The following is a 26,492-nucleotide window of genomic DNA, read 5'->3' as shown; positions in this document are numbered from 1 at the left end:
ACTGACAGTTAGGAGTTCAACATATCTTTTGTGGGGGGGGGACATATTCAACCCATAACACAGAGTGTAAACCTCTCAGGGACAGAGACTGTGTCTTGCATAGCTTTGTACGTCCAAGGCCCAGTGGCTGCTGGGTAAGTTTTTGTTACATGAATGGAAGTATGTGCAAATACTCTGCCCTGCTCTCCTGAGAACTGAGAATTGAGTCTCTTTACCTACCACAGAACATCTTCCAGGTCTGTCCCCTGCTTCCAGGTCTCCACTGCAGCCCTACTAGGACCCTATATTCCTGTCAAGCAAGAATACTTGCTTTTCTCCAAAAACCACGTATTCTCTCACTTCCCTCATTCATGCTTTTCCTTATGCACTAAACATCCTCCTAATCCCCACATCTCTGTATCAGATCAGTGCTCTCCTACCGGTTATAAAACTTATCCTAAGTGTTTGTGGATGTATGAATATTATTATAATTAATTTTTTCTACATAATTCCTGTCCCACTAAGATGAGAGCTCCATGAAGTCAGGAACTAAGTTGTGTTCATGATTATATTCCCAGCACCAAGCACGACACCAGAAGTGAATTTGCCTTGAAACTCTAGGGCCCCTCAATTATATGGGCCACTTCAAGGTCCTATACCTTGTGCCATGCACTTTGCTGGGTACTGGGCACACAGAAGCCAGGAGAAAGGGAGCTCTTCTTTATTAAGCACTTTTTAGATGTCAGGTACTAGCACTCTGGGTGAATAAGAAACTCAAGGTGTATAATGTTATACACGTGATTTTATATTCTTTTTTTTAAAAAGGGCCCAAATTGTAAAACCATCAGACCCCCACAAAACCTGCATCTGCCCCTGCCCAGCACCTATCATGCTGAGTGATGTGAGTCTAGCCATATTTTTATGTATAATTTAAATGGAATGTCCTTCATCAAACCTTCCCTAGACCACATCCAGAAATTATTTTTCTCCATTCTTGAACTTCATAGCACTTTTTATGTATCTGTTATTACCTACTGTATTTTGTATCAAAGTATAGTTTTATGTATTTGTCATATTTCCTCCACTAGATTATAAATTCTCTGAGGACCAGGTCTATATGATAATAGTTTTCAACTATACCACAGTACTCTGAAAATAGTGTGTGCTCAATAAATATTTGTTGAGTGGAAAGTAAGAGCTACCAGCAACTTATTTATTAGTATGGTCCGGGCATTTACATTCATTATCCCATTTGATCTCACTTAATACTTAAAAAAGCTATGTGTTTTAAGTACCACACTATTCCCATTTTAAGGATAAGAAACCTGAGGCTCAGCAAGATGAAGTGAATTGACAGATCTCATAGTTCATAAGTGGAAATCCAGGTTTCAAACATAGGTGTGTGTCTGAAGCCAAAGCCAGGCTCTTAACCACTGCAGAGAAATAAATCATTCTTCAAGAAGTTGAACAAGAAATACTTCTTGTGCTTAAAGAATTTCTACTTGGTGGAAGAGTCAGACAAATCATATATATTTTAAAGTGATGAATGCTGTAATGCCTTCAAAACAAAATGCTTTGGGAAAACTACCCAGAAGATGGATAAGTTTGTCTGGGAGAATTGTTGAAGGATAAGCCATTCAGCTGGAGATGGGTATTCCAAACAGAGGAAGAACATTTGAAAAAGGCCTGAAGAAGCACCTGGCCATCAGGAACACAGGAAGTTCTGTGTGATAGGAAGGTATGGGCCATAATTAATGTGCCAAGGGTTGAGGGTGAAAGAATCCACAGAACCCAAATCATGAAGGCCTCACGTGTAAAAAAAAAGGCTAAGGAGGATCTTATCCCTTAGGTAGTGAAGAAGCAATGGGAGCTTTAAAAAGAAGGGGGATGGAATGATTATATTTGTTTTTTAAGAAAATTTCTCTGAAAGCCATATGAAGGAGAAAGTGCAGGGGTGAATGACCGTCAGGAGGAGCCTAGTTAGGAGTTCCTGGCAGGTTCAAGTGTGCAACTCTGCAGACCTAAACCAAAGCAACAATGCTAGGATGATTTGAGAGACATTTCTGAAGTAAAACTGACTGCATCTGTTACATGATTAAAAGGGCTACATGAGCAGTAGAGAGGCAATGCAGAAGTTTCTGATTGCAAAATTGGGCAGATAGCATTAACCATGATAAGGAATTAAAAAAAAAAAAAGTCTAGGGAAGATAATGAGTTCATTCTTAGGCAGTTAAATAAAAATTTGGAGTAGAGACTGCAGTCTGGTCTGGAGATACGGATTAGTGAATCATCAATAAGGGAAAGGATAAGACCACCCATTTACTAATCTATTCAACAAATATCAAGTCCTTAATATGTGTCAGGCACTATGCTAGGTGCTAGAGGCACAAGATTACATTCTAGTGGAAGACAGGCAACAAATATATATATATATATATAATTTCATTGTAAGATAAGTATAATGAAGAAGAGATACAAGGGTTGTGATAGAAAATAATGGAGAGGGGGGGACTTAGTTTGGACGGAGTGATCAGACAGTAACATTTAAACTGAAACCTAAACATAGAAAAGTTGCCCCGTAGGGAAGAGCTAGAGGGAAATACTAAGAGTCAAAGGCAGCCAGGGATACGATTTTTAGAAACACCATTTATGAACATCAAGCAGATAAGGGGAGCCCTTCAAGAAGACTAAGAAGGAACAGAGAGAGAGGTAAGAGAAAAAAAGAATTCTCTTTAATGAGAGAAAGAGATTCTAGAACCATGCTGTCCACTACAGTAGCCACTAGACACATGTGACTATTTAAATATAAATTACTTAGAATTAAATAAAATGAAAAATTAGGTTTCTCATTCTCACTATCCACATTGCAAGTGCTTAATAACACATGTGGCTAAAGGCTCCCATATTGGACAGCACAAATAAGGAGCACTTCCTTCTCACTGAAAGTTCTGTTGGCAGCGCTAATCTAGAGAAAAGTGTATAAAGCTGAAGAGAGGTCAACTTGGAGAGGAACTAAAAATAAAGCTATTCCTGTCCTCTCTACTCTCCTCAAGGTGACTACTAAATATGTATTAAATAATCAAACGGCATTGTGGTTTTAGAAATGTGAAACTCCATTTCTGATTTTCATTAACCAAATATATGTAATGCTAGAGTTGGAAGGGGTCACGGCAGTTCTGGTTTGCTGTCCTCACTGCTCACTCTATCGATGGAAAATGGAAAGAGGCTATTTTCAAAGACAATGGGGGTTAATGTTGGAGTCAGAACTTAGGAAACAGGTTTCAAATTCTTCTACAGTAAAATGGATGCATCCAAATTAGAGTCAACATAAGACCTATAAAACTTGAATCCAAATATTTTTTGTTTAATTAACCCAAACCACTCACCCCATATCATTCTAACTGCAGAGGGTTTGAGCATTTGGTAATTAATTGGAATTTCATAATACCATAGAGTACCAGCTCAAAAGCCAATTGTAAAAATCTTTCCTGAGGGGCTTCCCTGGTGGCGCAGTGGTTGAGAGTTCGCCTGCTGATGCAGGGGACATGGGTTCGTGCTCCGGTCCGGGAAGATCCCACATGCCGCAGAGCGGCTGGGCCCGTGAGCCATGGCCACTGAGCCTGCGCATCTGGAGCCTGTGCTCCGCAACAGGAGAGCCCACAAAAGTGAGAGGCCCGGGTACCACCAAAAAAAAAAAAAAAAAAAAAATCTTTCCTGAGAAACACGCCAAGACACATATTAATCAAACTATCAAAAATTAAATACAAAAAAATATATATTAAAAGCAGTAAGGGAAAAGCAAAAAATAATATACAAGGGAATCCCTATTAGGTTAACAGCTGATATTTCAGCAGAAACTCTGCAAGCCAAAAGGGACGGCAGGACATATTTAAAGCAATGAAAGGGAAAAACCTACAACCAAGATTACTCTAACCAGCAAGGATCTCATTCAGACTTGATGGAGAAATTAAAACTTTACAGACAAGCAAAAGCTAAGAGAAGTCAGCACCACCAAACCAGCTTTACAACAAATGCTAAAGGAACTTCTCTAGGCAGGAAACACAAGAGAAGGAAAAGACCTACAATAACAAACCCAAAACAATTTAAAAAATGGGAATAGGAACATACATATCAATAATTCCCTTAAATGTAAATAGATTAAATGCTGCAACCAAAAGACAGACTAGCTGAATGGATACAAAAACAAGACCCAAGCTTCCCAGGGGGCACAGTGGTTGAGAGTCCGCCTGCCGATGCAGGGGACGCGGGTTCGTGCCCCAGTCTGGGAAGATCCCACATGCCACGGAGCGGCTAGGCCCGTGAGCCATGCCCACTGAGCCTGCGTGTCCTGAGCCTGTGCTCCGCAACGGGAGAGGCCACAACAGCGAGAGGCCTGAGTACCACAAAAAAAAAAAAAAAAAAAAAAAAAACAAGACCCGTATATATGCTGTCTACACGTGACCCACTTCATATCTAAGGACACATACAGACTGAAAGTGAAGAGATGGAAAAAGTTATTCCATGCAAGTGGAAATCGAAAGAAAGCTGGAGTAGCAATTCTCATATCAGACAAAATGAACTTTAAAATAAAGACTATTACAAGAGACAAAAAAGGACACTATATAATGATCAAGGGATCAATCCAAGAAGATATAACAATTGTAGATATTTATGCACCCAACATAGGAGCACCTCAATACATAAGGCAAATGCTAACAGCCATAAGAGGGGAAATCAACAGTTACATAATGATAATAGGGGACTTTAACACCCCACTTTCACCAATGGACACATCATCCAAAATGAAAATAAATAAGAAAACACGAGCTTTAAATGACACATTAGACAAGATGCACTTAATGGATATTTATACGACATTCCATCCAAAAACAACAGAATACACTTTCTTCTCAAATGCTCATGGAACATTCTCCAGGATAGACCATAACTTGGGTCACAAATCAAGCCTTGGTAAATTCAAGAAAACTAAAAACATATCAAGTAGCTTTTCCAACCACAGCACGATGAGACTAGATATCAATTACAGGAAAAAAACCTGTAAAAAATACAAACACATGGAGGCTAAACAATACACTACAAAATAACCAAGATATCACTGAAGAAATCAAAGAGGAAATCAAAAAAAAAAATACAAACAAATGACAATGAAAACACGACAACCCAAAAGCTATGGGATGCAGCAAAAGGAGTTCTAAGAGGGATGTTTATAGCAATACAGTCCTACCTCAAGAAACAAGAAAAATCTCAAATAAACAACCTAACCTTATACCTAAAGCAATTAGAGAAAGAGAACAACAACAACAAAAAAACACCCAAAGTTAGCAGAAGGAAAGAAATCATAAAGATCAGATCAGAAATCAATGAAAAGGGAATAAAGGAAACAATACCAAAGACCAATAAAACTAAAAGCTGGTTCTTTGAGAAGATAAACAAAACTGATAAACCACTAGCCAGACTCATCAAGAAAAAAATGGAGAACACTCAAATGAACAGAATTAGAAATGAAAAAGGAGAAGTAACAACTGACTCTGCAGAAATACAAAGGACCATGAGAGATTACTACAAGCAACTATATGCCAATAAAATGGACAACCTGGAAGAAATGGACGAATTCTTAGAAAAGCACAACCTTCCGAGACTGAACCAGGAAGAATAGAAAATATAAACGGACCAATCACAAACACTGAAATTGAAACAGTGATTAAAAATATTCCAAAAAAAAAAAGCCCAGGACCAGATGGCTTCACTGGTGAATTCTATCAAACATTTGGAGAAGAGCTAACACCATTCCTTCTCAAACTCCTCCAAAATATAGCAGAGGGAGGAACACTGCCAAACTCATTCTATGAGACCACCATCACCCTGATACCAAAACCAGGCAAAGATTTCACAAAAAAAGAAAACTGCAGACCAATATCACTGATGAATATAGATGCAAAAATCCTCAACAAAATGCTAGCAAACAGAATCCAACACCACATTAAAAGGATCATACACCATGATCAAGTGGGGTTTATTCCAGGAATGCAAGGATTCTTCAATATACGCAAATCAATCAACGTGATACACCATATTAACAGATTGAAGGAGAAAAACCATATGATCATCTCAAGAGATGCAGAAAAACTTTTGACAAAATTCAACACTGATTTATGATCAAAACTCTCCAGAAAGTAGGCATAGAGGGAACCTACCTCAACATAATAAAGGCCATATATGACAGACCCACAGCCAACATCGTTCTCAGTGGTGAAAAACTGAAAGCACTTCCTCTAAGATCAGGAAGAAGACAAGGTTACCCACTCTCACCACTATTATTCAACATAGTTTTAGAAGTTTTAGCCATAGCAATCAGAGAAGAAAAAGAAATAAAAGGAATCCAAATTGGAAAAGAAGAAGTAAAACTGTCACTATTTGCAGATGACATGATACTATACATAGAGAATCCTAAAGATGCCACCAAAAAACTACTAGAGCTAATCAATGAATCTGGTAAGGTTGCAGGATACAAAATTAAGGCACAGAAATCTCTTCCAAACCTGTACACTAACAACAAAAAGTCTGAAAGTGAAATTAAGGAAACACTCCCATTTACCAATGCAACACAAAGAATAAAAAACCTAGGAATAAACCTACCTAAGGAGACAAAAAACCAGTATGCAGAAAACTATAAGACACTGATGAAAGAAATTAAAGATGATACAGATGGAGAGATATACCATATTCTTGGACTGGAAGAATCAACATTATGAAAATGACTATACTACCCTAAGCAATCTACAGATTCAATGTAATCTCTGTCAAACTACCAATGGCAGGGCTTCCCTGGTGGCACAGTGGTTAAGAATCCGTCTGCCAATGCAGAGGACATGGGTTCGAGCCCTAGTCCAGGAAGATCCCACATGCCGTGGAGCAAGTAAACCCGTACGCCACAACTACTGAGCCTGCACTCTAGAGTCCAAGTGCCACAACTACTGAAGCCCACACGCCTAGAGCCCGTGCTGCACAACAAGTGAAGCCACTGCAATGAGAAGCCCGCACACCGCAACAAACAGTAGCCCCTGCTCTCTGCAACTAGAGAAAGCTGGAGCACAGCAAAGAAGACCCAATGCAGTCAAAAAAAAAAAAAGAAAACTACCAATGGTATTTTTCACAGAGCTAGAACAAAAAATTCCCCAATTTGTATGGAAATAAAGAAGATCCCAAATACCCAAAGCAGTCTTGAGGGAAAAAAACAGAGCTGGAGGAATCAGACTCCCTGACTTCAGACTATGCTACAAAGCTACAGTAATCAAGACAGTATGGTACTGGCACAAAAACAGGAATATAGATCAATGGAACAGGATAGAAAGCCCAGAGGTAAACCCACACACCTATGGTCAACTAATCTTTGATAAAGGAGGCAAGGATATACAATGGAGAAAAAACAGCCTCTTCAATAAGTGGTGCTGGGAAAACTGGACAGCTACATGTAAACGAATGAAATTAGAATACTCCCTAACACCATACACAAAAATAAAAACTCAAAATGGATTAAAGACCTAAATGTAAGGCCAGACACTATAAAACTCTTAGAGGAAAATGTAGACAGAACACTCTGTGACATAAATCACAGAAAGATCTTTTTTGACCCACCTCGTAGAGAAATGGAAATAAAAACAAAAATCAACTAATGGGACCTAATGAAAGTTCAAAGCTTTTGCACAGCAAAGAAAACCATAAACAAGACGAAAAGACAACCCACAGAATGGGAGAAAATATTTTCAAATGAATCAGCAGACAAAGGATTAATCTCCAAAATATATAAACAGCTCATGCAGCTCAATATTAAAAAAATAAACAGCCCAATCCAAAAATGGGCAGAAGACCTAAATAGACATTTCTCCAAAGAAGACATACAGATAGCCAAGAAGCATATGAAAAGCTGCTCAACATCACTGATTATGAGAGAAATGCAAATCAAAACTACAGTGAGGTATCACCTCACACCTGTTAGCATGGGCATCATCAGAAAATCTACAAACAACAAATGCTGGAGAGGGTGTGGAGAAAAGGGAACCCTCGTGCACTGTTGATGGGAATGTAAATTGATACAGCCACTATGGAGAACAGTATGGAGGTTCCTTAAAAAACTTAAAATAGAATTACCATATGCCCCAGCAATCCCACTACTGGGCATATATTCATAGAAAATCATAATTCAAAACGACACATGCACCCCAATGTTCATTGCAGCACTATTTACAATAGCACTATTTACAATAGCCAGGTCATGGAAGCAACCTAATGCCCATTGACAGACGAATGGATAAGAAAGATGTGGTACATATATACAATGGAATATTACTCAGCCATAAAAAGGAATGAAATTGGGTCATTTGTAGAGACTGTCATACAGAGTGAAGTAAGTCAGAAAGAGAAAAACAAATATTGTATATTATCACATAGATGTAGAATCCAGAAAATGGTACAGATGAACTGGTTTGCAGGGCAGAAATTGAGACACAGAAGTAGAGAACAAACGTATGGACACCAAGGGGGGAAAGCAGGGGCAGGGGGTGGGGTGGGATGAACTGGGAGACTGAAATTGACATGTATACACTGATGTGTATAAAATGGATAACAAGAACCTGTTGTATAAAAAAATAAATTAAATTTCTTTAAAAAGATGTTAAAATTTTTTTAAAAATAAAAATCTTTCCTGAAATGTGCTTTGCCTTTAAGGAAAATATGCAGGATGATTTTTCTAATCTGTTTATAAAATATTACTTTTGCTGTTTATAAAATATAAACAGATTTTTCTAATCTGTTTATAAAATATTACATTATGGCTTTCATAATGTTTTTAAACAATATTTCACCAGTCATGAAAGCTTGTAGGCAAATGGTGCAACTATAAAAATTAACTCTGTACAATGGTTATGGTTTTCTTTTATTTAACAGAATTGCTAAAAGTATTCCTTTCGTAAGTAACTGCTCTTTAAAAATCAAAGTGCAACAGGAAGCAGAAGCAAATACCTGTCATCATGGATGGTATATACAACTTAGCAGGGAAGTTTTCTGCAAAAATATTATGAAATAAAGGAGAACAAGAGGAGTAATTTATTTTCTTTTACTTTGGAGATGAGATGATGATTAGAAGGTATGAATATGAAAAGTGAGAACATATGTGAGAGCAAAATTTAACTGCTTCCTTGTTTGTCTTTTTGAGAAATTCAGACAAAAGCAAATTGAGTAACATGGTTATTACATTATATTTGATATATGAATAAGGAAAAACTCCAAATATTTCAAGCTAATCAAGATTAGAGGGCTTCCCTGGTGGCGCAGTGGTTGAGAATCTGCCTGCCAATGCAGGGGACACAGGTTCGAGCCCTGGTTTGGGAAGATCCCACATGCCGCGGAGCAACTAGGCCCGTGAGCCACAACTACTGAGCCTGCGCGTCTGGAGCCTGTGCTCCGCAACAGGAGAGGCCGCGATAGTGAGAGGCCCGCGCACCGCGATGAAGAGTGGCCCCCACTTGCCGCAACTGGAGAAAGCCCTCGCACAGAAACGAAGACCCAACACAGCCATAAATAAATAAATAAATAAATAAATAAATAAATAAATAAATAAATAGAAATTCATAAAAGTACATTAATATTTAAAAGAAAGTTTAGATTGAAACTAATCTATAGTTGATTTATGTTTGTGGGAAGAAAATTATTTCATTGGTCTGTTTGATTCCTTTTATCAAGGATATTAATATTATATAGGGATCTCAGATGTGTAACTAATTCCAAGATTTTTTCTCCAGAGAAGAGGGCTAAGAGAGAGTTTTACAAAGAATACACACTAGATGCTGGCAATTAAATCCAAGGCCGTATGTTACAGCCTCAAACAAAGTCCCTCACTTTGCAAGCCAGGTCATTTTTAGAGACCTTTAGAATGTTCAGTTAAGTCCTTGCAGGCAATCTTGGGAGGTTGTAGACACAGCATAACATAACATAAACATTTGAAGCTTACCAAGAGCAGTTACTGCATCCACAGAGGCTCCGCTGAGTAAAGAAATATTCAGTGCCTTCGCTTATCCTGTATAAAATCTGAATTCCTTAGCCTTGCATCCATGTTCCTTCACAATCTGCCTCAGTCTTCTAGTTTTCCTTGACACAGATCCTACACTCCATTCAAGCTGTGTTCTCCTTGTTCTCCAAGCACATCTTGCATATGCTCCCCTCTGGCCCCAGGCTCATGCCATGTACTGAAATACCATCTACTTTCCTTTCCACTTAATTAGTTTCTACCTATCCATCAAGGTCTAGCGCAGAGTCTATCTTCTCCATGACTTAATCATTTTTCTTTAATGAGGAGATTTCTCATTATCCACAATACTCAGTTGTTACTTAACATATGTGGCCTTGCATTGTTGATTTATTATTTTATGTATAAGTTTCCAGAAATGGTAACTCCCTGGGAAAAGAAGTGAGTTAGCATTTACTGAGCACTTGCTGTGTGATCCTAATATATATTTAAATTCATCCTTAAACTGCCATAAAATAGATATTATTGTTCAAAATGTACAGCTGAGAAAATAAGACAATAAAAAATTCCACCAAGGTGATCAGCTGTTAATTGATAGGACTGCCTTCAACCCTCCATCTATCTAGCCCCAAGCCCATACAGTTTTTTCCAGTATCACAGCATACCATACTATCCCCATCTAATAAAATTCTTTTTATCTCACACAGTACCAACCACAGTATATTTATTTAGCATATACTCAATATCTGTGTGGTTACTATTTTGCCGAAGTCAGCCTACCCTCTGCTGCAGAAAGTCTAGAGCATAGATCCTCCTCTTTAATGCCAGAATTCTTGTGTATTATCTTAATATCATGTCCTAAGCAGTTGTCCTAACAGCAGTCAACTGCTGTCCTAATAGCAGTTCAACAAAACTCCTTTATCTTTGTGTATCTATATGATGTCCAGTAATCTGCTTAACTGATTGACTAGTTGACCAAATTAACTAATTACTTGAATGAGGCATACACTGCACTACAGTCTTCTGAGGAGCTACATCATTTATATATAAGACATCAGTCCTAATCAACCAGCAGCTTTGAAGCCTCGTGTGGTTGACCTCCAAGCCGTCACCTTCACTATGCCCCCTCTTCACACTTAGGCTGATACACTTTTTCCCACGCTGCTGAAAAGTCTCTTTCATCCTCATCACTATTTTTTCCTTAACAACATTGCTCACATGAATACAGTTGCATTTATAGAGAAATAAAGAAGAGAGGGCTGAGGGAGACTAGCTGGCTCTTTACGCATGACCTCAGAGGGTAACAGTCCCTTACTGGATTATCACGATAGTAAATCTGAGACTTAACGTCTACGTGCTCTGAAACTCAATTTTTGTCAGTGTATCCAGGGGTGATCAAGCTTATACGCCATAATGCCAAGTTATGAATGTACAATAAGAAATGAATCTGCTCAAGATACCAGAACGTGCTGTTTAGCACATTCACTCCTATTAGGAAAAACACTATGGAAAGACATATTTTAATGAGCATGTGGCTTGGTGAGCCTGGACTCTTAGAGAAGGAAATCAGCCAGCCAGATGACCTTAATGGCTGCTGTCACTGAGCTAGATGGCTAAAGGAGCCCATCTTGTGGGTTACCCCCACCAGCCAGCACATTTAATTTTTTTTTTTGGCTGCGCCATCCCAGCACATTTACATCAGCAACCTGGAGCCAGAGCTGGAAGGTGCCTCTGCCCCCTAACGCTGGAGCTACACTGCCGAGTTCCTTCTCCTATAGCACACAGGAAGACTCTCCCTCTCTTCTCCCAGTTTATTCAGTTTTGTGAACTCTTTTCCTAAAGTACAACTTCTTCCACGTTCAAACATGCCTTGATTAACGTGCCTTGAAAAAACAGGCCCTTTGAGCCAAGGTGAGGTCAGATATGTATTCCTGACATCGTTGAGGAGCTAATATTTTGTGCTTTATCCTTTTGTTCAGGGTATAGCCTTTCAGGGTCCTGATTCTTTGCAAGGATCTCTGATCTAAAGCCCACCTCAGGACCCACACAGTCCTACCCAGGCAGCAATCAACTCTGGACACTGGAAACCTGCAAAAGCTGTTCAGTCCACTGCTCGTCTCAGTACTTGCCTTCTTCTCTGAACTTGTAGCCCTTTGTTTTTGGCCTCTAAGGATTTCTCTTACTTGCAAGCTTTGCCAGTCATTTAAAACTATTTTATAAGCATTCTATTCAGAATTTTTAGCTGCTTTGTAATGAGAGGGGTTTTTAGGACATCTAATCTGCCAAATGGCTGGAAATAGGATCTCAATGTATACTTTTCTTTAATACTTTTCTCTTTTCTAGATGTTTCTAGCACATTGCCTACTCTGAATTTTATCACTCCTCCTTGACGCAAACATTATTTCCTGCCAGGTTATTACTCAAGCAAGGAACCTGCCCCACCGAGGGCATGCCCAAGTTCTCCCACATCCCTAGAGAGGTGGAACTAGAATTCAATATCATTTCATCCTACCCCTCACTTGTTTTTTCTTTATTCATGCAATATATTTTGGTGTGTGTGTGTGTGTGTGTCTATCTTATAGGCTCAGTCCATACTAGTTCCCAACATTACAAAAACAAATAAACCATGGTCTTTATCCTTCAGGACCATACACAGTCACAGAATAGATAAGTAAGCAAAGTAGTTTCATGACAGTAAAGGTAACAGTAGTGGTATGATCAATGAAAAATAATGTGGTTTCAAAAAAGGAGAAGTGGTCAGTTTTTCTAGAGACAAGGGGGGATGAGGAAACAGAGAGGAGACAGCACTAGGCCTCAGTCTTGAAGGCCAGGTGGAAGTAGAAGTTCATTATACAGATGGGGATGCGGGAGAAGGCATCTTTCTAGCCAAAGAGAACAGCCCAGTGCTGGAGAACAGTCTGGACACAATGAGACATGGAACAACCTGGTGTGAGGAACAACTCTCACCTGGAGAGTTGGAACTGGGGTGCAAGGCTGGAACACGGGGTGCAAGGAAGCATGGTGGAGTTAAGCATTAGAGAGGTAGTTGAAGGTCAAATGATGGGGAACTTTGGATATCATGCTTAGAAGTTTAGGCTTTATCCTGAGGGCATACAGATCCCTGGAAGGCTTTTGAGCAAAGGAGTAATATGGTCAGATACGTATTTTATTAGAAAGATGACTGGAAACATTTTCACAGCTTACTTCCCACTGCACCACACAGCCTCTCACTATGGTGGATATTTTGGGAGTTGACTGGAGTGACTTCACACACCTCAGATGTTCAAAGCTCAAGGAACATCCAGCTAATGGCCATGAGAAAGCCTTCAGGTTTAAGTAGACACCTCTTTTTTTTTTTTTTAATCCTGTACCCTCTTAAGCCATCTGGTTTAAGGAGAAAAAATTAGCCCATAGCACCCTGCTTCCCTCTGCTGAAAACATCCCAGCTGGCTGAGAGCATCCTCTGAGACTCCAGCTAAACAAGACGATGCTGCTACTGATCAGCCACAGCTGGGAGCAAATCAGGCTGGCATCTCCCCAACTGTTCAGCATCCAAAGGTTTTTATAATTAAAAGGCTTTTTATATCACATTACAAGAAAAATAAAAGTGCATAAGTGAATGTAGCACATTTCATCCAGGTGATGATAAAAAGACAAAACCTTTTTAGAAGAAGACTGGTCACTCTTTGCTCTTGGCTGCTTTAGCTTATTGTGCACATGTTTCTGACCAAGCACTTGTCCCATTCCTGGGCTCTTATAACTGTTTGTTTACATGTGGCTCCTCCCACCCCAGGCTCTTTAATGTTTGTATTCACAGTGCCTGACACAATGTCGGTACTCCACAGATGTTTGTTTATTGAAAGTTTGGATACATAAATAAAATAAATACTTTTAAGTGGATAGGTGAGTTTTTTTTTAATATGGATATAGCTATTATGAGTAACCAGCTTCCATCTTTACTATAGATTCCAATTTAAAATCTAATATGAAAGCTGAAATTAGTAGACAGCACCTAGTATGTACCAGGTATTGGGGACAAAAATCAAATGACATGTTCCCTGCTCTCAAGCTGATCATTCTAGCTGGAGAGGGAGACAGTTTGCCAACTCAGTGTCATAAGCATTATGATAGATACATGGAGGAAGTGCTAGGGGAGGCGCCCATCACAACCTCGAATGGGGAGGTTGAAGAGAGTGTCAGGGACAGTTCCTAGAAGATCATGATTCTTGAGCTTAATCCTGAATGAGGAACAAGAGTTAGAATTGTGTTCCTCTGTTCACATTTAATAATGTAGAATAATGACTACTAATGGGTTCCTAGGCCATCCAAACTCTGGATGATGAATGACAAGAAAATTAGAGCTCCAATCACTTTAGTATAAAAAGTATTCACTTCTTTATAAATTGGCGGTGTGTGCTCATTTATTCAATCATCAGGTGTTTATTGAGCATTCTTCTAGGTATACCGGGATACCTAGAAATATAAACCATGACACCACACCTTCAATAGATTATAATCTCTCTGGAGGCCACAATGCCCTGATGCACAGAGAAGCTCATGAAAATACAAGGCATTATGTTCATCAGACCCAAAGTCATTGGCCTAGGCAATAAATATGCAGAAATGAGAGCTGTGGCTCAAAATCTGGGGGAATGGGCCATCATGACAAAGGTAGACCGTGAGCAAGTCTAATATAAAAGGAAAAGTTAAGACAAAAGGGAAATATAAGATACATATACATAGGATATTTCAGCATGAGACAACTTGGAAGGACAGAGATGGGACTGAGTGTGGAATATTAAATCAGCTTAAAGTTACAGAGAATTACTATGAGCCAAGTACCACGCTGAGCATCATGGAGAAGACAAACATGGAGCAGACACCGAATGTGCCATCAAACTGCGAACAGTACAGAGTCTCACTGGCAGCCCGTAGCTGATCCACAACAGAGACATGTGGGTGTGACCTGCACCATACTTTTATTTATGTTTTATCATTGTCAGCTTAAAATTCTGGAAATTCACATAAAATCTAGATTCTTATCTTTAGAAACTGGAGAATCTGGCAATACTAGTCGTTGTTCCTGCTTGGAACACCTGTCCAGAGCTGAGCAGAAGCTACCCTTAGAGGGAACATACCCTCAGTTTGTCACAGTCCCTGCTCAGCCTGCTTCACTCATTTATGTCATCTGCCCTATCCCTACGGACTATAGATTTTTCCATCCCAATTAAAATCTAGCACAAAAGAAAGAGATTTGCAAAAAAATTATAACTTGAAGTAGAAGGTAAAGTGAGGTCTAAATCACTGTGGGAGTTGAGTCGTTCATTCAGTAACTATTTCCTGAGTTCCTGGTTGTCAGGCATCTTGCTACTGCTGGAGAATTGCTGGTGCCTAAACTCCCCGGAGTTCACAGTCTATTGAGGAAGAAGGCTGTATGAGCAAACAATCACTGCACAATGTAATAAATGCTACAATGTTATGTGTACAAGACACAGTGTGGACCCACAGAGCAAGTGATCGCCTGTGTCTGGAGGGTCAGAGAGTTTGAACTGGGTTTTGAGATGGCCTGAGCCAAGAAATGGAGATATGAAGCAACATGTCAAACTCAAGGAAGCACAGGAGTTTGATATGACTGGAGCATAGGATGGCTGGAGCCAATTAAGCAGGCAACTAAGAGAATCAGGTGTCAATCTAGTGGAAAGAATGTGTTTGGAACATTGAAACTAGAATCAAAGAATCTTCAAATTAGGAGACTATCCTAAAAGTCCAAGCCTGAACTAGAGAGAGTGGAGAGATTGCGTGGAAACCATGACGTTCAGAGAGAGCAGAGTGCAAGGCAAAGTATAATGAAGGACTGAAGTTTGTGGTTCAAATGATAGAAGCCAAGGGCAGTTAAAGTGAATCTTTGAGTGTCAATAATTCTGGAAACTATATTCTGTAAATATATTGTGATACCTTTTTAAAATTCAGGTCCTCCTCTGGCTTATACAAAGTATGTTTTAGTTTAGTGTTTGAAATTTCCATTGTGTAAGTTCTCTCTCCATTTAATGTACAAAACACTTAACTTGTAGTAAATTGACTGGCTCTATCAAAACAATGAGACACCAATACATACCCATTATTTGGCAAAAATCTAGAACACCATCAACACCAAATGCTGGTGAAGAATTCTCATTCATTGCTGCCGAAAATGCAAAATAGTACAGCCACTTTGGAAGACAGTTTAGCAGTTTCTCACAAAATTAAACATACTCTTACTGTATGATCCAGCAATCATGCTTCTAGTATTTACCCAAATGAATTGAAAATTTATGTCCACACAGAAACTTGCACATGGATGTTTATAGCAGCTGTATTTATAATTGCCAAAACTTGGAAGAAACCAAGATGCCCTTCAGTAGGTGAGTGAATCAATAAACTGTGGTATAGCCAGACCATGGACTATTATTCAGCACTCAAAAGAAATGAGCTATCAAGCCGTGAAAAGACATGGAGTAATCTTAAATGCCTATTACCAAGTGAAAGAAGCCAATCTGAAAAGGCTACATACTGTAGGATGCCAACCATGTGACATTCTAGAAAAGGCAAAACTATGGAGACAGTACAAAGATCAATATTGCCAGAGGTTGTGTGGAGAGTGGGATGAATAGGTGGAACACAGGGGATTTTAAGGTCAGTGAAACTACTTTGGATCATACTGTAATGATGGATACATGTCATTATACATCTGTGCAAAGCCACAGAATGGACACCACCAAGAGTGAAGCCTAATGTAAACCATGGACTTTGAGTGATAAGGATGTGTCAGTGTAGGTTCATCAACTGTAACAAACGTAGCCCTCTGGTGGGGGATATTGAGAGTGAGGAAGGCTATGCATGTGTGGCGGCAGGATGCTTATGGGAAATCTCTGTACCTTCCTCCTAATTTTGTTTGAACCTAAACTGCGCTTAAAAAACTGTCTCAGAAAAAGAGAACTACAATATGACCCAGCAGTCCCACTACTGGGCATATACCCTGAGAAAACCATAATTCAAAAAGAGTCATGTACCACAATGTTCATTGCAGCTCTATTTATAATAGCCAGGACATGAAAGCAACCTAAGTGTCCATCAACAGATGAATGGATAAAGAAGAGGTGGTACATATATACAGTGGAATATTACTCAGCCATAAAAAGAAACGAAATTGAGTTATTTGTAGTGAGGTGGATGGACCTAGAGTCTGTCATACAGCGTGAAGTAAGTCAGAAAGAGAAAAACAAATACCGTATGCTAACACATATATATGGAATCTAAAAAAAAAAAAAAGATTCTGAAGAACCTTAGGGCAGGACAGGAATAAAGACTCAGACGTAGAGAATGGACTTGAGGACACGGGGAAGGGGAAGGTGGGATGAAGTGAGAGAGTGGCATTGATATATATACACTACCAAACGTAAAACAGATAGCTACTGGGAAGCAGCTACATAGCACAGGGAGATCAGCTCCGTGCTTTGTGACCACCTAGAGGGGTGGGATAGGGAGGGTGGGAGGGAGACACGAGAGGGAGGAGATATGGGGATATATGTATATGTAGAGCTGATTGACTTTGTTATGAAGCAGCAACTAACACACCACTGTAAAGCAATTATACTCCAATAAAGATGTTAAAAAAGAAGTCTCAGTCATAGAAAAAGAGACAGATTTGTGGTTATCAGAGGTGAAGGGTGGGAAGGAGGGGGAACTGGATGAAGACAGTCAAAAGGTACAAACTTCCAGTTATAAGATAAATAAGTACTAGGGATCTAATGTTCAACATGATAATTAACACTGCTGTATGTTATATATGAAAGTTGTTAAGAGACTGAATCCTAAGAGTTCTTATTGCAAGGAAAAAATATTTTTATTTCTTTAATTTTGTATCTATATAAGATGATGGATGTTTACTAAACTAAACTTATTGTGATAATCACTTCATGATGTATTGGAGTCAAATCATTGTGGTGCACACCTTAAACTTATACAGTATTATATGCCAATTATACCTAAATTAAACTGGAAGAAAAAAATTTGTCTTGAAAAAGAAGACTAGCTCTGATGTTTACTAGCTGTGTGAACAATAAGCTAGCTTAACAACTACCTTAAACAAGTTGACTTACCTAAGCATCAGAAAAACAGAACTTCTCACGCTACTATACATAAAACAGATAATCAGCAAGGACCTACTGTATAACACAAGGAACTCTACTCAATATTCTGTAATAATCTATATGGGAAAAGAATCTGAAAAAGAATGGATTATATGTATAACTGAATCATTTAGCTGTACACCTATAACTAACAAAACAATGTAAATCAACTATACTCCAATATAAAATTAAAATTAAAAAAGTAGAACTTCTAATTTTCCACAGGGCTTTGATCCTCTGACAAGAAAAATATACATTAAAACAGTTTATTTTTATTTTTTTATTGAAGTATAGTTGATTTACAGTATTATATTAGTTTCAGGTATACAACATGATTATCCAATGTTTTTATAGATTATACTCCATTTAAAGTTTTTTTATAAAATATTGGCTATATTCCCTGTGCTGTACAATATATCCTCGTAGCTTGTTTATTTTATACATAGTAGTTTGTATCTCTTAATCCCATGTTCCTATTTTTCCCCCCCACTTCCCTCTCCCCACTGGTAACCACTATTTGCTCCCTATATCTGTGAGTCTGTTTCTGTTTTGTTATCTTCATTTGTTTGTTTCATTTTTACACGAAAACTCTTTAAAATCTTCCACATAATGTAATGGGTTATTAGTATAAGAAGTTTAAATTAGAAAAAGTTTGGAGTGTGCTTCGGACATTTTATTTGCATACCATTTTACAGATTTATTTCTTTGCATTTCTCCCTTTTATTAAACATCCTAATTTACTCTGATATAAAATTCTATTTTTAAAAAGACATTTAAATCTCAAGAGTTGAGAAGTTTCCAAGTAATTTGGTTTAAAAGACTTGTCCAAGGAAAATAAATAAAAACTACCATCACTCAAGAATGATGTGCTTTATGCACAGGGTCACTAACAAAATGCCCCTGCATGGGTTACATAGATATGTAATGGGGTCTGATGTTTCATAATAATCTTTAAAGCTGTATTCTTTCTGCAGAGAGCATTTTGCATATTAAACATGTAAGGATAATCCTTACTTCCAAAGAAATTTTGTTCTCTCCCATTTTTCTATTAAAATATCAGGCTCCCTCCATAAAGTTTTCATTTTCTCATTTTTGATAGAACCTTGAGTACAATACTTTCCTCTTAACTTTGCAAGAAGTGCAAATATGATGCAACTTATAGATTTTTGTCTGAGAAACATGAGGGAAAGGTAAGACTAGAGGATGCAAGGCAAGCTAGAGAATGAATGCCCATCTAAAGAAGGCCATGTTCCAGACAACTGTTGCTATGCAATGAGATTAAGAGCCAGTATTCACAGAATGTCTGGTTTTTTTCATGTAAAGCCATAAATCCACATTTTATGCAAATTTTCCTAATGTTAAATATGAGCAACTAATTCAATAATTTGTAAACACTGTGGGTCAAATTAAGCCTCCAACCTATCAATTGACAATCTCTGGAATATATCGTACTTTGGACTCTGAGATTTTGAAACAGAAAATGTGTCTTAATTCCGCCTTTGCTACTTAATAAACTCAGTAAAAACTTGGGCAGGCAGTCTTATTTCACTAATCTAAAAAGTTGTCAAAATAATTTCTTCAACAAGTTGTTTACTTTTCGCAATATTTTGTTATAAAATTTTTCACATATAAAGAAATTTAAAGAATGTTATAATGGACATCCATATACTTGCCATCTAGATACTGCTTTTAACATTTTACTATACTTGGTCTATTCAGTCTACCCAGTCATCAATCCATCTTCCCTTTAGGATCGGTTTCAAAGTAGTTGCAGACATCAGTATACATCCTTCATTAGATTGCTTTGAGGAATAAATGGAATGATGCACAGAAAGCATCAAGCACAATATTTAGCATATACATAAAGAGTCATAATAGCCCCCTTCCTTCCATCTGTTTATTATCTGTAGCTTGAATGTCACTGGTCCCACTAAGAGTGTGTGTTTTATATTGGGGGAAGGATATTTTTATAATAACTTTTTTGTCAAAAATCCTCTTGGCCCCTCTACCTTCACAATGTATCCAGAACCTGGACTTCCAGTATCAGCCAAAACAGAGTATCCCCATTCCTCTCTAATCCTCCCTCGTTATAAAAGCAAAAACAACTTTAGACATAATAAACATAGCAACACTCTAAAAAGTTGGAAAGAAGTCAGACTGGCTTGGAGAGGAATGACACTGATGTGAGTTATCTGGATTTTCTTTCTGCTTCCCATATATCCTGGATGGGGCAGTAGAGAAGCCTATACCCTGAAACCACCAACAGGCACAGATAAACTAGCCTCAAGAAAAGCCTGCTCCCTGTAACCAAATGACTGGGTAAAGGGTAGACGAATAGAACTGGCAACATTTTAGTAATACTGGCCCTACTTCTAGCCAAACACCAAAGAAAAAACTGTCCACTCACCATTGTGGTACCAGTAGACCATGCAGATAGCTAGATTTCTGACCCCACCAGAGACAGTTAGGAGAAGCAATTATGAGATGGCCCTTCATTTCCTCCACTGGGCTGGTGTCAGTGGTCCAAACAAGAGCTGAACTTCCATCCCCACTCTGCAGCAAAAAGGCAGAATAAGATGGTGTGAGGTGTAGCTGGTTGAGACTCCACTTTCAGTGGAAAGCTGAAGTTACATCTTTACCCAGCAGCAACAAGCTGGAATGAGGTTAGCATTGTATTCCCCTACTCCAGTAGGTCCCCCTATTGGCAGGGACCAGCTGGAAGCTGGACTTCCACCCCCTGGCAGTGGCAACAGGTAGAAGGAAGCAGCAGGTAGAAGGAAGCAACAGGTAGAAGGAAGCAGCACTCAGTGGCAAACCACTTTACCTACCAGGGTAGTGTCAGTGGGACTCAGTGGGGGGCTGAACTTCTAGCCCCACCCAGAGGCAAAGAGGCAAAACAAGGTGGTTCAAGGTGGTGCTAGTCAACATGCTACTTTCTCTCCACCACTGGTGTCAGTGGGTCCAATGGGACCTGAGCCTCTACCCCCACCAAGTGACAGGCAGGTAGAATAGTCAAATGTTAGCTGGTACCCCACTTTCTCTCCTCCCTGGTGTCACCAGGGCCAAATAGGGAGCTGAATATCCATCTCACTTGGATCTGCATGCTACACCTAAACCAATCCACTATGCGGAAAAGACTAAGATTAGATAGAATCCAGTGCCTCACAACATAACACCCAAAATGTCCAGTATACAATAAAAAAAAATTGCTTCTCATACCAAAAACTAGGAAAATCTCAACTTGGATGAGAAAAGACAATCAACAGATACAAACACTGAGATAACACAGATGTTGGAATCATCTGTCAAGGATTTTAAAGTAGCCAGCATGCTTCAGTGAGCAATTACAACACACTTGAAATAAATTTTTTTAAAGAAAGTCTCAGCAAAGGGATAAAAGATATAAAGAAAAACCAAATAGAATGTTAAAGCTTTAAAATAAAATAACCAAAATTTTAAAACTCACTGAATGGGCTCAATAGCAGAATAAATATGACAGAAGAAAGAAACAGTGAATCTGAAGATAGAAAAACAGGAATTACTCAGTCTGAACAGAAAAAGAAAATAGATGGAAATGTATCCACTGTTCACCACTTCCTCTAATACCACCCTGGTCCAAGGAACTATTATATTTTGCCTAAATATAGCAATAGCCACCTAACTGGTCTCACTTCTTTAAACTTTGCCCCTCAAATCTATTTTATACCAAAGTAATCATTTAAACATGTAATTCCAAAAAAAAAAAAAAATGTAAAACAGATCAAGTAATTCTTCTTCTCAGTGGATCCCCATTTCTCTCAGAGTAAAAGTTAAAGTTTTAAAATGGTCTACAAGGCCCTTCAGGATTTATCCCCTGTTGCCTCTCTGCCTGTTGTAGTCAAAATTATGAAATGGCCCCATGATCTCCACCTCCTGGTGTTACTCCTACAGTTAAGTTACCTTACATGGAAAAGGGATTTTGCAAATGTAATTAATATTACTAATCAGTTGATCTTAAGGTGAAGAATTATCTGGGTGGGACTAACCTAATCACATGACCCTTTGAAAAGCAGAGAGTTAAATCCAGCTAATTGCAGAAGAACAAGACAGAGAGATTCCAGATATGAAAAGGATTAAATGTACCATTTCTGGCTTGAAGATAGAGAGGGCCACATGGGAAGGAAAATGCGTGGCCTCTAGAAGCTGAGAGAGACCTCCAACTGGCAGCCAGCAAGAAAACAGGGACCTCAGTCTCTGTTAAGACTAATGGTTAATTTTATATGTCAACTTGACTGGGCCACAGGGTGCCCAGATATTTAGTTAAACATTATTCTAGGAATGTCTGTGAGGAAGTTTCTGGATGAGACTAACATTTGAATTAGTGTACTGAGTAAAGCTGATTGTCCTCTGTCGTATGGGTAGCCCCATCCAACCCATCCAAGGCCTGAATAAAACCAAAGGTTGGGTAAGAGAGAATCTGCTCTTTCTTTCTTTCTTTGAGCTGGGTCATTGGTCTTCTCCTAACTTTGGACTCAAACTTTAGCTAGAAGTTATACCATTGGCCCTCCTGGGTCTCCAGTTTGCCAACTATAGATCCTGGAACTTCTCAGCATTCATGACTGCATGAGCCAATTCCTTATGATAAAATATATGTAATACAGTCCTACAACCACAAGAAACTGAATTCCGCCAACAACCTAACTAAATATGGAACTGGACTTTTCCCCAGAGCTTCCCAATAAAGTTTGGCCTGGCTGACACCTTGATACCAACCTTAAGAAATCCTAGGCAGACAACCTAGACAAGCCCACCCAGACTCCTGACCTACAGAACTATGAGATAATAGTGGGTGTTGTAGTTTAAACTACTAAGTTTGTGGCAATTTGTTACTCATTAATAGAAAACGAGTACACTGAGTTCATCTTTTACCATTCTCATTCCCTTGTTCACCCATTCAGCCACACTGGCCTCCTAGCTCTTCCTTGACAACACCAGGCACCCTCCCACCATAGGGCCTCTATTCTTTCTGGCTGGAATGTTTCCTTCAGATATCATATGACTAGTTTTCTCACCCCTTCAGTCTTTCCTCAACTGTCACCTTCTCAATAAATCCTGCCCAGGCCCATCCCTGAAAGCACCTATCCTTTTTACACTGCTCTGCTTTTTATTTTTCTCAAAATATTTATTGCTTTCTAACATGCTATATAACAAACTTATTTATTGCATCTATTTCTTTTTAGTGGTCTACCCCCATCAGAATGTATGCTTATAATAGTAGGGATTTTTGTTTTGCTTACAAACTTTCCGAGTAGCTGGAACAGTTCCTGACATAGTAGGTGCTTACAATGTATTTGCAGAAGAAAATGAATTAACTCTTAATACACAGCATTATTACATATTACTTATAGTCCAAGCTCTGATGTGCATTGTAAATCCTTCCTCATAATAAGGTTAAATATAGATATAATGCATCTCTTTGTGCAAGGAAATGTGATAGCAAATAACAAAATCTGTGTAATCATTAGTATAAAAATATATTGGATGGCTCTTTGCCATTCTTACATCATTAAGAGCAGGAAGATAGAAGAGGAACCTTTAATGATTGGAACTGAGATATCTGGGAGAGGAGGGTGGGTGATACAAAAAGCACTTTGGTCAAACCTAAGGCTTGCAGAATACATTTTTTGAAACTACTGATAGAGAAAATTCAACTAGATGACTTCTAAAATCCTTTACAATTCTACATTCCATATTTCTCCAGCTTCTACACAAACTCAATGAACTGTTGCCGTAAGATTTCATCTCTCATCCTTTTATTGATGACCGTCAAATCTGGATTTGCAGTCCTCTCTGAGAACCTAAATTCCCATCCTTTGTCTCTAACTCCTTCTGCACATCTCCACAAGGATGTCCCACTAGTACCTGGAACTGAGCATTTCAAAATCATATTCACCCTCATGACCCACCTACCCCTCTTTTGCCAATTACTTAGATTTTCTTCCTTCCTCCTCCAATACCTGAATCAATCTCTGGACCCTCTGTTCCTCCCTTCAAATTACCTCTCTCATGTTACCCTTTCTTTTCATTATCACTGCCATCACTTTTGGGCATGCTGTCACTTCCTCAAACGTGGATTACTTGGACAACATCCTCACTGGTTTTCCTGTCTCCCATCATATCTGCGCTTCCAACTCCATCAGTCCTATTACGGTCATTTGTTAATCTTCCTAAAATGGATTTAAATATTCTTCGTGCCTCAAAATCTTCCAGTGAGTCCCCACTGCCTACAGAGTAAATTTTAATTAACAATCAAACAGACAGCAAACCCACAGGCTGGCATGTAAGATCTTTCATGGTCTGACCTATTCAGTCTAGTCTCTTGTCCCCCAAATTCTCTCCCTCTTTTTGGATACGTCCATCCTACTGAATACTACTCTAGTGCTCATTACAAGAACAGCTGTTTTAAACAAAGGAAACTTGTAAGTCTAGTTTAAGAAAATGTTTTGGAATTAAGGAATAAATTTGCATGGTATTTTGGCATTTCTTACGGTGAGGAGTTCAGACATCTGCCCTGATATCAGCATCTTTTTGATATGCAAATTTATCATAATTGGGGAAGCCATTTTCACAGGTAATGAATTGCTGGTGTCATATATCCTGGTGAAAGTAAAAGCAATGTAAATCTTGAGTGGGCCACCCTATGAACTGTGCTCTCCACTTGTTTCTACAGGGAGCCGCGCAAGGTGGTCCTGCACAAAGGCTCCACTGGCCTGGGCTTCAACATCGTGGGTGGGGAAGATGGAGAAGGTATTTTTGTATCCTTCATTCTGGCTGGTGGACCAGCAGACCTGAGTGGGGAGCTCCAGAGAGGAGACCAGATCCTATCTGTGAGTATTTCTTCTTAATCTTTATTCCCTCCATGTCTGACACCATTTGAGAGAAAGTCACTCCCAGTTATAAACTCCAAAAGCACCTTAATTACAGAGGAAAAGTGGAGAAGACCGTTATGGCTTCAGGTGCATATGTTGTAATTTAAATGGTGTTCAGGTGTTTGAAGCGTGTTACTTCCCTCAGATACAGGCAAAGGTGCTAGTGCTTTCATTTAGATTTTCTGAGACATATTTGCATCCAATAGAACACTGAGAAGCATGCATTCTTTAGGTATATTATTTTTCAAAATGCCAAATTTCTTTCAAAATCCGTCACTATACTCTAAAAACTGTATCTTTATGATATATATAGTTGGTTGCATATAACTATGTAAGAATAATGTATAAAATAGTGCTATATACAATTTGGTGACATTGATAAGTGGTAGCAGCATGACCATTTACCTAAATACAAAAATTACTAGAAATGAGATAATAAGTACTTATTTACCAGGCATTTTATAAAAGTAATTTTTAATTCCCACAATCACTCTGAAAGGTACTGCCCCATGTCCAGATGAAAAGAATAAGGTTCAGAGAGGTTAAATAACTTGTCAGAGTTAACCTAACTAAAGAGTCAGAGCTGGGATTTAAATATTCAGTTTTAATGCCCACCACCTACCTCCCCTCATCCCTCCCTCCTTCCTTCCTGCCATCCATCTTTCCTTCCATCTTGCTTTCCCTCCTCCTTTCTTCTCCAAGTCCTTTCTTCTGTTTGAATATCTACTGAGTGCTTCTTTCTACGACATCAAGCTACCTCCCTGGGATAAACTCTATGATAAGTAGTCATCATAGAGTTGTGAGTGTTCATGCCCATACTGCAATTTTGGCAATCATGCAAATAATAATAAAGAATTACATAAGGAGCCCAGTTCTATGGCTGAGGTTATCATTCACAACTCAATGAAGCATTTAGTTTGTGGTTTTCATTGTATACTTAGAAAAATTTGCTTTTGCTTTATAGCTATGGTTTGTAGCTAGAATTTTCCAAGTGACCTTATATTTGTTAACCATCACTCCAACTCCTACCCATGCACACATGATTTACCTGTATAATGTAGTCAGTGGACCTAAGCAAAGTGTCCAGTGGTCTGCATGCATGGCCCTGCCTTATGTGTTTCTGTGGTTCTCCCACACATGCAGATTCCTTCTCACTCATCAACTAGCAGATGTCTGAAAAGACTGAGTATGGGATAAATAGGGTAAGGTCCCATGCCAGGCCTTTGTTCTGTCACCCAATGTCATGCCTTCAACTACGTCGCCCCACCTACTTCTTCTATACTTAAATGATATATATAAGATATAACTTAAGGGCTTCCCTGGTGGTGCAGTGGTTGAGAGTCTGCCTGCCGATGCAGGGGACACGGGTTTGTGCCCCGGTCCGGGAAGATCCCA

The 26,492-nt window shown here is 38.8% G+C and overlaps 1 protein-coding gene across 5 annotated transcripts in view; it reads left to right on the top strand.

Moving 5' to 3' along the window:
• The window catches only part of DLG2 (discs large MAGUK scaffold protein 2), a 1,040,068-nt gene that overhangs the window by 634,557 nt on the left and 379,019 nt on the right, over positions 1-26,492 (top strand). For all 5 annotated transcript variants that reach the window (XM_007456974.1, XM_007456973.1, XM_007456975.1 and 2 more), the window contains one exon: positions 24,899-25,055. In XM_007456974.1, the coding sequence (XP_007457036.1) occupies positions 24,899-25,055 (157 nt within the window). The remainder of the gene's footprint in view (positions 1-24,898; positions 25,056-26,492) is intronic.

This window comes from Lipotes vexillifer, unplaced genomic scaffold (genome assembly GCF_000442215.2).
Source record: "Lipotes vexillifer unplaced genomic scaffold, Lipotes_vexillifer_v1.1 scaffold1457, whole genome shotgun sequence".
NCBI lineage: Eukaryota > Metazoa > Chordata > Mammalia > Artiodactyla > Lipotidae > Lipotes > Lipotes vexillifer.
The sequence above is the reverse complement of the archived record's forward strand: the minus strand, read 5'-3'. Positions and strand labels throughout refer to the sequence as shown.